This window comes from Equus asinus, chromosome 9 (genome assembly GCF_041296235.1).
Source record: "Equus asinus isolate D_3611 breed Donkey chromosome 9, EquAss-T2T_v2, whole genome shotgun sequence".
NCBI classification, from domain to species: Eukaryota; Metazoa; Chordata; class Mammalia; order Perissodactyla; family Equidae; genus Equus; species Equus asinus.
Window position 1 is genome coordinate 13,489,093 of NC_091798.1, and position 12,175 is coordinate 13,501,267.

The 12,175-nt window shown below is 45.9% G+C and overlaps 1 protein-coding gene across 1 annotated transcript in view; it reads right to left on the reverse strand.

Moving 5' to 3' along the window:
* Nucleotides 1-12,175, reverse strand: part of DOCK2 (dedicator of cytokinesis 2) — a 406,061-nt gene that overhangs the window by 73,096 nt on the left and 320,790 nt on the right. Inside the window, exon 30 of the mRNA XM_014850884.3 lies at nt 6,243-6,321. Within this exon, the coding sequence (XP_014706370.1) occupies nt 6,243-6,321 (79 nt within the window). The remainder of the gene's footprint in view (nt 1-6,242; nt 6,322-12,175) is intronic.

The window sequence follows — 12,175 nt, forward strand, 5'->3', positions numbered from 1 at the left end:
CCACTCACTTCCTGTGACAGGATCATCCAGTGGTCAAGAGCACAGGCCCCCGCGTCTCACAGACCAGGGTGTGGATACCAGTTCTAGCTCTTACTAGCTGCATCATCTTTGGCTAGTTACTTGACCTTTTGAGCCTCACTTTCCTTACCTGTAAAAGGGAAAAATAATGGTGACCACCATAAAGGATTGTTATAAGTGCTGGATGAAATATGAGCATGAGGGCCTCCACCACAGGCGTGGCACGTGCCAGGAGCTCAGTCAATGGAGCGGTGGTGTGGGTGGGGGCACTGGTTGTGGAGTATTTGCACGTCCCGTCTCTCCAGCTGTAAGCTCCACAAGTACCGAGGGTCCCGTCTTCCATTTATTTGTATCCTTAATGTCATATTCAGCACAATGGCTTGAACACAGCTGGGCCCCAGAAAATATTTATTTTTTGATTGCTGTATTGTTAGAGAAATTTTCCAGTTGTTTCAAAAGGTCCCAGATTTTTCTTTTCTCCCTGCCTCAAGCTGCCTGGTGGCATTCTACTACGTGCCCAGCTCAGCTGGCTCAGAGAAGCCAGAGGGGCGTTAGCGAAACACCTGGGTCCCTTTTCCCTGGGGAAGAAGTGAGGTGATTTCTGACTGGGAATTTAATATTTTGAAATCATAGGAACAGAAGGTGAGAGCTGGAATAAATTTAAGCGTCATCTGATCCAACTCCCTCATTTCACAGATGTAAACAGTGAGATCCAGATAAACTAAATGACCACCCAAATGCTAGTGAGCGTAATCAGAATATAGTTATTTATAATTAACTCCCCCCAAAATTATAAAAGCAATACACACATGGTAAAAAAAATTGAATGGTAAGAAAGATTAAACAAGAAAAAGCTGTTTTCTATCCAGTTTGGATCCTAGTCTAATTTCTCAGAAGAAAGTTATAACAATTTCCTGGATATCCTTCCAAAAAATTTTTTTATGTATAAACAAATATATGCATAGACATCTTTTTTTAATAGTCTGCTGTACTTTGCTTTTTTCTCTCATCCATATATCTTGCAGGTGTTTCCGTATCAGCACTTACAGATCTGCTCCAATTCTCTTCTATTGCTGCCTGGTATTCTGCTATAAGGATGTACTTTAATTTTAACCAATTCCCTATTTATAGACATTTAGCTTGACTCCAAGTTTTTTTTTTTTTTTTCTCTAGCAACACTGCTGTAATGGACATCATCATTTACACATCTTTATGCATGAGAGACGATAATGGAGCATACGCTCCTGGGGGTGGAATTGCTCAGACACAGGGTCCGTGCAGATTCTGCGGTGTTTGTCTGTTGTCTTTGTTTCCACAGACACTGTCAGGTTGCCTTCCAGGATGCCAATCCCATTACCAGGCAAGTCACGCTATCTCTCTGAGTCTCAGTTTCCTCACCTGGAAAATGAGACTAATCATATCTAAATGGGCTGGTTGTCAGGACTAAATGAGGAAATCGCTGCCTAGTAAACTCCTACTCGGTTTTACCAGTTCAAAATTTAAATTTATCCGTTCAAAAATTACTTCCTGGAGAAGCCGTCCCAACTCGCCATGATATAGGTGGATCCGCCCATTATTCACCCTCCCTGCACCTGTTCACAGGATTTATGAGCTATTTTAAGCAGAACTGATTTATTTTCTCTCTTTCCTATTGGACGTAAGCATCATGCAGGCAAGACCTCACCTTTGTATTCGCTGTTGTGTGTCCAGTGTCTAGTGTCGTGTCTACCTCAGCATGTGCTCAAGAAATGTTTGTGGCACGAGTTCATCAATGAGCCCAGCACTCCGCACGCATTCTTGTTAAATCCTTCCCAGAAACGATGAGATTTGTATTCTTATGCTCCCCATTTTCAAGATCAGGAAACTGAGGCCAGAGAGGTTAAATAAGTTGCCCAAGGTCACACAGCTACAAAATGGCAAAGCTGGCATTTGAACCCAAGTGTATTTCTCTCCAGAACTTGTATTCTGTACCACTCTACTCCTCTGTTACAATCGCTTTTCTTCTCCTTTCTCAGTTTCCTTCAGCCTTTGTTGTTGGTTAGGGTTTCCACAGTTTCATCTGATGTTTGCAGTCTTTACAGCAGAGACATCAAGGATTTTTGATCCTCTAAGATTCTTTCTCAATGGCCCTGAATTATTATTTACCCCACATTCCAATTAAAAAGAAAAAAAAAAGCACCTGCACATGCTGCTGCTGAAATGCAGTCAGTGTGCCCTCCGCTGAGCTGCAGTCACAGCTGCCGTGGCCATTCTGGGGGTGCCGTTGATTCCGGGAGCAGAAGCTTCCAGTTATGGACCCAAGTTAGGAACATTAGGCCAGAGGTTGTCTGGGGACCTCAGGCTGAAGCAGCCATTCCCGAGCATGTGACCATCTTTCTGCCTGGCAGAGCCATCCCACTGTGAGCCTGAGCCTCCCTACGGCAGGGCATGGGCCTCTTCAGGCTTCAGCGAGTGCTCCCTCTGTGTGGTGCTCCCTCTCTTGCCTTTTTTGCCATCACTGTTACATTTCCCCTTATAAGGACTAAGCCTTCCCTCATTCCTCCACTAATGGCTGAGGATATTCTAGAAGCTTTTCGTTTCACAGAGTCTCCAATACAGGTTCGAAAATGATCCCAAGGTGATCTGGTGCCCAGAAGCTGATCCAGAAATGCCTCAAGGCCGAGGCTGGAACTACCAAACGCAGAACCAATTAGAGCTTCCCAAGAAAAGAGAATGATCTTTGCGGCAATCAGAGAGCTGCCGAAGACAGAAACAATTTTCCTGGAGCCAAAGAGCACATCCCACGTGTAACCGCTGATTCCTGGGTCAAGCAGAGTGTCCAACATAAGAGTCTAATCCTACAGCCAGTCATCGTAGAGCTCTCTGTCCCAGGGCCAGCAAGAGCTGACAGGGGCAGACAGCATTTCTGGAGCTACATGGAGCTCTCCCCCAGATCTCACTTCTAAGAGACAGTGCAGAAGAGTAGAAAGAGCTCGGGCTTTGTGGACAGGTCTGGGGTGGAACCCTGGCAGCCCCACTTAGCGGTTAGATGACCTTTAACAGAATAGTCAGCCACTTCTCTGAAGCTCAGTTTATTCACCAGTAAAATGGGTACATCTCAACCTAACAAAGTTACCATGAGGAGCAAAGTGCCCTAAGTAGGGAGACTAATAAGGTTAGTCACCCTTTTCAAAAGCTTGGATGCTAGAAGATGGATTTACGGCCTGCTATCAAGACTCCAAGATCCTTGAGGGCAGGGCAGTGTTCCACTCTGCTTCCAAATTCCTTAAAGTATATTGCAATAGCCTGGCCCCCTGGGAATTGCTCTTAAACAAAAAAACTTGCTGAGTTGAACTAGAAATCCCCTCTTGGTCTTCTGCAACCACGCAAATGGATGTGAGTGCCAGGGTCCAGCATCCTGAATAGGGCCTGGGAATGCAAATTATTTTAGCCCCAAGCAAAAAACATCATTTCTGTAATTCGCAGGTCTTATCATCTACAGAGTGGCACCCACAGATCGCTTGCTTTCTGCCCTTTGAATCATAAAACCACAGTTCCAGAAAAGATATTAAGGATAATCTCATTGCACCTGCCCCTCCTCTGGACAGCGGCTGCCAAGGCCGGCCACGCTTAGTGATGGATGCTGTTCCCGTTGATAATAAATGCATAATTAATGAAACTGTGAGAAGGAAACAAGGCGTGTTCCAGGCAGGGTACAGAGAACAAATCCATTCTCACACGGGGTGAGGAGAAGGTGGGAGAACAAAGATAAGGTTGAAAAATGATCCTGTTCTGGAGAACTTTTCAATAAATATCTATGGAAGTCTCATTAGAAAAAGAAACATTTCATTCTGTAATGTTGGCCACTTTCCTGTTTTACAAAACCTTGTGGGTGTGACAGCCCTAGGCAATGTCATGGTGACCAGGAAGAGGCCTCTCTACTGTCCTGGTTACCGAGGACTGACATATGAGTTCCCAGACCTGACACATTTAGGACTATCATCATCATCATCCAAAGGATAACAATTATTATAATTATAATGAGCTAACATTCATTAAATAGCTACCATGTTCCTGGCACTGTTCTGACTGCTTTACATTAATTAATCCATTTAATCCTCTCAACAATCCGATGAGGTAGCACTGTTAGTGTCATAATTTGACATTGAAGCTATGAGGCACAGGGAGGTTAAGTAATCTGACTCAAGTCACACAGCTCATAAGCTCATACTTTCCACGTATGAAACCCCCACTTCTCTGGTCATCTCTCAGATACAGATTTTCCTGGAGGAAAACAGGATAAAATCTAAAAGAATGGCATGAAGGACTGATGCTGAGCTTCTCTTGGAAAGCACCCCACTAAGACCATGGAAGAGAGCCAGAGTCAGGACAGCCGGTCTGAGGTTGTGTTTGCCAATGCCCATGGAAAGAGATGAACAAACCAGCTGGCAGTTTTACGGCCAAAACACTGCCCTGCCGCTGGCCCCTAGGTGTGTTGTTCTAAGCTGCCCCTCCAGAAAAGCAACGGCCTTATTAACTTCCCTGAACACACTTTTAACCAGAGCCTGCAGACATCTGGACCACACTTGGAAGGGGATCAAACATGTCTGATTCAAACAGCCAAAGTGACATGTTTTGTTCCCACGTCTAGGATTTATAACTCTCACCCTGACCGTGCCGGGCAGTCAACTCAACACAGTGGGGAGACTCCACATCTACTACCCTGTGGCCATGGTGATCTGCGGGCTTCAGTGTCGGCCACACTGAGCTCTAGTCCCAACTCTGCCCTGAGATGCTGTATGACTGCAGGCTATCTACCCATCACCTCAGGGTCTTAGTTCCTGCAGCCTTGCAGCTGAAAAGATAATAGTAATAGTAACTAACGTGTAGGGCACTTGTAAGGACTAGAAAGATAACACTCACAAAGTGTGTTTCACAAGATCTGCAGGCGTGAGCCATCAGAAAACGGCAGCTCCTCTTTTTATTGTCACTATAGCTCAGCTGCCTGATTTGAATGCAAGGTAGTGCGAGAGAATCTTGTGCAAAGATAATGTTCATTACATACTTATAGGCTGGTCCTCTCCAGCAGGGTTGTTCTCAGAGGCCTCAGCTCAGGCATCACCTCCCCAAGGAGACCTACTACGTGCCAGGCACAGAGCACAGAGTCTCTGTGAGTACAAGGTCTTTGCACTCATAAAGATTACACTCTACCAGAGGAAAGAGAGAAAACGTGCATATAGACAAATAAGAAAGACGATTTCAAATAATGTTTAGTGCTCTGAAGAGACCACAACGGGCTCAGTGGTGATATGTGACCATGGGAGCGGTGGGGGCCCCTCAGGGAGCAGTCAGTCAGGGGAGGCTCTTGGAGGAGGAAGTGTTCAAACAGAAAGTGGTGGGAGCTTACAGGTGAGTTCTCCCAGCAAGCCCTTTGGCACATTCCAGTCCTAGGAAAACCCAATGAAGTAGAATGAGCAGGTGAGCATCTTACAGCTGAGCCAACTGAGGCACGGATGCCGTCCAGGCCTTGCCTGAGGTTGCTCAGTGTGTCAGTTCCTGTCAGCCCAGCTTGGAGCCGAACTCCTCAGATGAGGAGGCAGAAAACACTGTCGCCCCAGGTCACTGGTTACTCCCCAGGCTTGCACTGCAAGAGATGTGGGGGTCTGGGACTTCTCTGGAGTGGGGGCCTTCTCACATCTCCAGCCAGAGGTAGCAATCTGGGTTTTTCCGTGAGGCTGTGAAGAGTTAGTTCTTCTTGCCTGGGCCTCGAGCAGATGTCTCACTGTTTGCCCCAGGGACATGCTTTGAGGTCTCCGAATCTCGCAGAGGCCCCAGGTTCTGTCTGAGCACTAAAAGTGACTTCTGAAGGAATCAGGAAGTCACAGAGATGTGCTAGTGAGCTTTATTTTTCAGTGTCTATGTGGGTTTGCTTTTTTCTAGGCTCCAATGAATAAAAAAGTAAGAAAAGGTGGCATCCACTCTGATGATGAATGAATGCGTCTCCTCTTTAGCACAAGATACATTATACAGTCACATTTGCATATGCTGCTCAGCTAATGACTCTTTAATCAAGGGCCCAGTTCCAAACCCTGAGCACTTCCCGCCCACACCCCTCTGTGGAAACCTCCAGAGACAATGGCATGCCTTGCATGTGCTCCGGGATGTGTCTGATGGAGCAACCAGCCCAAGATGCCCAAGCGGCCCTGCCAGGCGCCCCAAGCGCACCTCTGGTGCCTCATACTCACCTGGAACTCAAAGTTCGTGTGTTCCAGGAACTTCTGGTTCATGGTTTCTGCAAACTTGTTGATAGCTCTCAAGAAGACCCTAGAAGAAGGGAGAAGGTCACCAGGCCATCTGAGCATGCTACCTCAGGCATCCCTCTCCATGCTCCAGACCAACGTTCCCTCAGGGAAGAGCTCAAAGACCTATGGGAGAGGTCAGCTGACCCACATTCACACCTGCTCACACTGTAGACCTGGGGCCATGTTTGCCCCAGTCTGCAAGAACTCAGAAACTGTCTGTTTGACTTCCTTTAGAAAATCTGTATTATCTTTTATTTAAACTATTACAAGCTTATGGTAGAAAATTCATGCCATCCAGAAAGATACAAAGAGAAATTGCCCCCTCCAAAAACAAACAACACACCACCAAATCCTATCATCTAGAGAAAATCATCATGGACATGTTGATGAACAAAATTTCAAAGGTCTCCCTAGACATATACACATGAAAGAAATTTTAAAGGTACCATTTTTATAAGTGCAGTTAAACAATAAATGCTATTTCACAGCCTTTCTTTCTTACTCGACAATAAATTGTGTGTTCCCTTCCTGCCAGTGAAGTCAGATATACATCATCCCTTTTAATCACTGAAGAGCATTCCATTGTGTGGATGTATCACCATTTATTTAATCAGTCTTTTATTGAGGGACCTTTATTTTGTTTCTCAGCTTTTTCTGTTACAAACAGTGTTTCAACGATCACTCTTCTGTGTACATCTTGCCCCTCCTATATATATCTCTTCTCCAGTCTTCTCCTCAACGTGGTAATATCGATCAAATGTTAGGAACATTTAACATTCTGGTAGCTGTTGTCAAGTGGCGTTTCTCTTTAAATGTCTTCCTGTTCTCTCTTTCTCTCCTTCCTCCTGCTAAGCCTCCTGACTGGTCTTACAGCCTCCTCTCTCTTGCCCCTTCAACCTCAAGAGCACCTTGCCCTGTGGGACAGCTCCAATCATGTCAATCACCCACTTCAATGGCTCCCCACTGCTCACAGGATAAGTCCAAACTCTTCCTCTTGTCAGTCAATGCCCTCTATGATTGGATCCCACTTTCTGTTCAAGACTCATTTCTCACTATTACCCTATGCTTCTACTTGTTTTCTAAGTACATAGCCATATTCTTTCTTTATATAGAATTCCCTTCTCTTTCTAATCTCTTTAGGGTGGGGTTCCCTGCACATTTGGGTCCCCCAAAGGATACTCACTGCAGTTTCCTTTCCCAGCATTCACCACGGTCTAGGACGATTTATTTGTGTGACTCAATAATGTCTGTCTCGTCTCCTAGATTATACTTCGCTAGAAATCAGAGACTCCCTCCGTGATCTCATCTACTCTGCAGTCTACATGCCTTTCACTCCCAAATTTATATCTTCATCCCTGGCCTCTCCCTTGAGCTCCAGCTTGCATTCCAGCTCCATCCGCACTTGGATGACTAATAGGCATCTCAAACATACAGGTCAAAAACTCAACTCCTAGTACCTGCCCTCTTTCTCTAGTCTTCTCATCTAAGTTAAGGACAACTCCAATTGCTTCCAATTGCTCAGAGGGGGAAAAATTTGGTAGTATCTGTGACTTTTCTCTCTCTCAGAACCTACACCTGGCCTGTTAGCAAAACCTCTTAGAATTGCTTTCAAAATGCATCCAGAATTTGACTACTTCTCAACACCCCACTGCCACTGACCTGAACCGAGCCACCATCATTTCTCTCCTGGATTTTTGCAGTTACCTCCCAATTGCTACATGCTCAACCACGGCCAAGTCTTCATTGTGTATGCCTGTTTGTAAAATCTTGGAGAGCAGTAGCCAGATCCTACCTGTACTACTGTCTATAATTTTTGTTTAACAGTAGACAATCCATAATTTCTCTATCGAGTGGCTTGTCCAAGGAAAATGCCTATTTGGCCTACCTAAGACACGATGGGAAGCCATTAAAGGAAGTGTTTATTAGAAGATTATTGCTTTGGGTAATAATTGGGATTCAATTCTGCTTGGGAACCTCTGAGGGACTCTATTAGAACACACCTGCACATCAGAAGTGTCCCCTCCAAGGGTTGAAGAATCTGGGCTATTTATCCACTAATGTCAGCCTCTCACTGACTGAAAGTTGCTCCTATTGACATTAAGTCCCTAGCACGTCTGGCCTGCCTTGCAGGTGGGCTGACACTCTCCTGTAGTCAGAGAAAGCCCAGAGAATGAAAGCAGCAGGAAGCTCTCAGGTTACATGGGAAATGTCCACTGATGCGGCGGGTATAGTTTGGGTGGGCCAAGAGTACAGGCAGGGGACCTATAGCATCTGCTACATGGAGCATTGCTTGAAACGAACCCTGGGGCACTTGTTCATTAAACACTTAAATGTTTGTTGAGCAAAGAAAGCAGTTCATCCTGGTATCGGGATCACAAGATTTGTATACACACACACACACACACACACACACACCTGGATGTGATTTCCAGCTTTGCCACTGCCCAGCTGTGTGGACTTGGGACATGTTAATATCACCTTTGAAGTCTCAGCTTCCTTGCTTGTGAAATAGCAGCACTGTAACCCCTTTCACAGAATCGCTTCAGGGTTTAATGGCGAATGCATGGTAAGTGCTGAGTACGGTGCCCGACACAGTGACAACAGTAACGTGGCAGCTACGGCTGCTACAGACCCCCTTGGGTTGCTTCATTCTTCTTCTGAAGGCAGGGACTGCCAGCACAATGGGCAGTCAGAGGACAAGGAGCATCCAGCAACCTGTTCTGAGGCAGGCAGGACCACGTGAAGACGGGAAAGAAAAGTCGCACAAAATTCACCACCCCATCAGACCAAAAAGTGAGATTTCTTTGGTTTTGCTATTCCGTCACTTGCTAACATGCCTTTGAAAAACATCTAGATTTTCTCCTTAAGGATTAGTATCCGATTCCTCAGATGGAAATGGCTTGATGGCTGTCATATTATGTATAAACATCTCGGGCTCTCTAATATGATACCAAAATGAGGGATTTTATACACTCTCAGCAGTGACAAAGCTCTCAGCAGTTTTAGTAACAGTCATTATTTTGACTGTCAGCCTAAACCTGTTTCTAGCTCTCAAAGCTCAGTCCAATAGCCAGAATTGATCATCCCCCTGTGCTGCTGGTGGAGACTGGTGGCAGACAGGGACTGGGGGACAGTAAATCAGGTGCCTTCCTCTCTCTGGCTTCTTCTGCAGCCACCCTCTGAGAATCAGAATATCCCTTAACTTTGGTTTCCTGTGTACGGGTTTGGAAAAGTACATCTTTTTTCTCCTCTTTCTTGCTCTTTTTAAAAAGTAATTGTACTTTAATCCTAAGCACTAATATGGTGAAGTGGGTTGAAATGAAAACAGACTCGGCTCTTTCTGTTACTCTCAACAATGAACTTGAATTGTTGAAAACAAAGTTCATTATCAAATCTCAACCTACTACTTCCTGCATCTCATCTGTGATGTTTAGAGGCTCTATAAGGTCAATAATAATCACAGCGACAGTGACCAGTGATGTGCCAGGCTCTTGCTAAGTACTTTGCACAGATTCCTCCCTCCTTCCTTCCTATCCCTTTTTTCTTTTTTAACTCTCACATTAACTCTCTGAGTTACACATTGTTTTCATTGTAGAAATGTGAGTTTAGGTAAATTTCCCAATTGACCTGGCCAGTACATGGAGAAGCAGGATTTAAACAAAGGGATGCTGCCTTCAGAACCTTGATATTCACTGCTATGCTATTGTGTCTACAAGGAAACCTCAGTAACTCTATTCAGTCCGAGTTGTGAGTTCACTTTTATTAACAATAGCAATGATGGAAGTATCATGATTATCATTCATGTACTCTGTGCTAAGTGCTCTCTAGACGTTATTTCATTTAATTCTAAAAATTGAGATAGGTGTTATTGTTGCACCCATTTAACAGAAGGGGAAACTGAGCACTGGAAAGATGGAATAATTTCCCCACATTCACACAGCTAATAAAAGGCTGAGTCCAGACCTAGTCTCAGGTTTGTCTTTCTCTGAAGCCTTTGCAGTTAACCAGAAGGAGACACTGGCTCCCTTGAAGGCCAGCCTGCATGGTCTTTGGCACTGGGCATGCTCCTATTGATGCCCTCCATGCACAGACCCCCTTCACACTTGGTCCCTGCCAGCCTGCTGCCCTGCCCACAGCCGACTGAGCCCAGGGCCAACACTTGACTCAGGCAGTCTTCCACGGGTGCCAGGAGCCTATGGGTGATCTGTAGGTACCCAGTAGGGACACCCAAGCCTGGAGAGTAGTAGATCACATCCTTTCAGGCAGTCCAGCAGCAAGACAACCAGGGAGAACGCAATGAACCTGGGCTCGAGGAGAAGCTGTGAGGAAGCAGAAGCCATATGCAAGAGAAGTCAGCCGCTCTGAGTGGGAAGAAGCCGGCAGAAAGAGGAGCCAAACCTGGGGCTGGTGTCCTGAAAACTGCTTCACGTGAAGCCTCACTGCAGCCACCGAGCTGGGTCCCTGCCTCTATTTCCCTTCACATGGCAGAACAAACCTTCAGTACCAGAGGCACCCACGAGCCCCTGTGTTTTGTGCCCTGAGTAAGCCTAAACACACCAGATGCACTAATCCTTGGGCTGCATGCAGGAGTGGAATGTCACACAGACTCCTGCAGGTGCTGGAGCAAGCCTGCCTCGGTCAGGTTCCCACTCTGCTGCTCTTCCATGTTGTGGCCTGGAGCTGGTGCTTAACCTCTGGGAATCTCAACTGCCCTGTCCGTAAAAGGAGCCATGCGTGAAGGTTAAACGAGATGCAGTGGTTCAGTGCTTCAGCACGTAGGAGTCCTCAAGAAATGTCAGTTGTTTTCGTTGTCATTATCCTTAACTGCCCGGCCACCTTGCACCTCTGGGACAGGAGGATCCAAGGCTGAAATACTCTGACGTGATGACCAGCCCACGCCCACAGGTTGTATGAGGTGAATAAAGAGGGAATAGCAGGTGGGCATGCCCTTTGTGGTGAGAATGCCCAAGGGAGGGGGAGGGCCTCTCTGAATCCCATCCCCCTTCCTGCTGTGGTTCATGAAATATAGTTGATTCTCCTAGTCAAAACCTGGAGATGGAAATAAAAAACTGGCCATGAGAGGTCTTATTCCCCCGCCTGGAGGCACTGAGAAATCCATTCTCCCAGAGCCTGTAAGCTGCTTCCCTCACAACACACAGACGCTCCGTGACCAAGAGGTTACAGTGAATCAGCAGGTCCCAGATCAGCGGCAGGGCACAGCTAACCCCAAGTGCCCCTGACATGTCTGCGTAATTTAGGATTCCAGTTAGGGATGCAGCAGGCTCCCGGAACCGGGAATCCTGCGGCCAGCTGGACGTCAGGATTAGGTGTGCTGTGCTGACTAAAGAAGCCACGGTGAGGCCTCCTTTGGGCGATATGGATTGGAGGAGGTGGAATCCACAAAAAGGAATAGGCATTACAAGTTAATGTAGGTAGGAGGAAGGGGAAGTAGTGTCAATGACTTGTCGGTACACTGATGGAGCCGCTGCAGGATTGCTGGGCAATGCCCTACTCAACATCTGAGGGTCAACTTCTGTGACTCCACTGTGTGCCTAATATGTGTTTGAGACAATGTCAGACCTTGAAAGGTGTTATTGATAAAGGTAGACAAGGTCCAACCCAGATTTGCCTCTTCTGTGAAATATTTTGGATATTCCCAGACCACAGGAATGTGAAAATAAAAGCAATAGCTAGGACTTACGAAATGCTTGCTGTGTGCCAAATAACTGTTCTAACTACTTTATACATATTAATTTATTTCATTTTAGTCCTCACAAAAATCACTTGTAATAGATACTATTATTAGCCCCATTTTACAGTGAGAAAAACTGAGTCCAGAGGGATTAAGTAACTTTGCCTGACATTACATAACTATT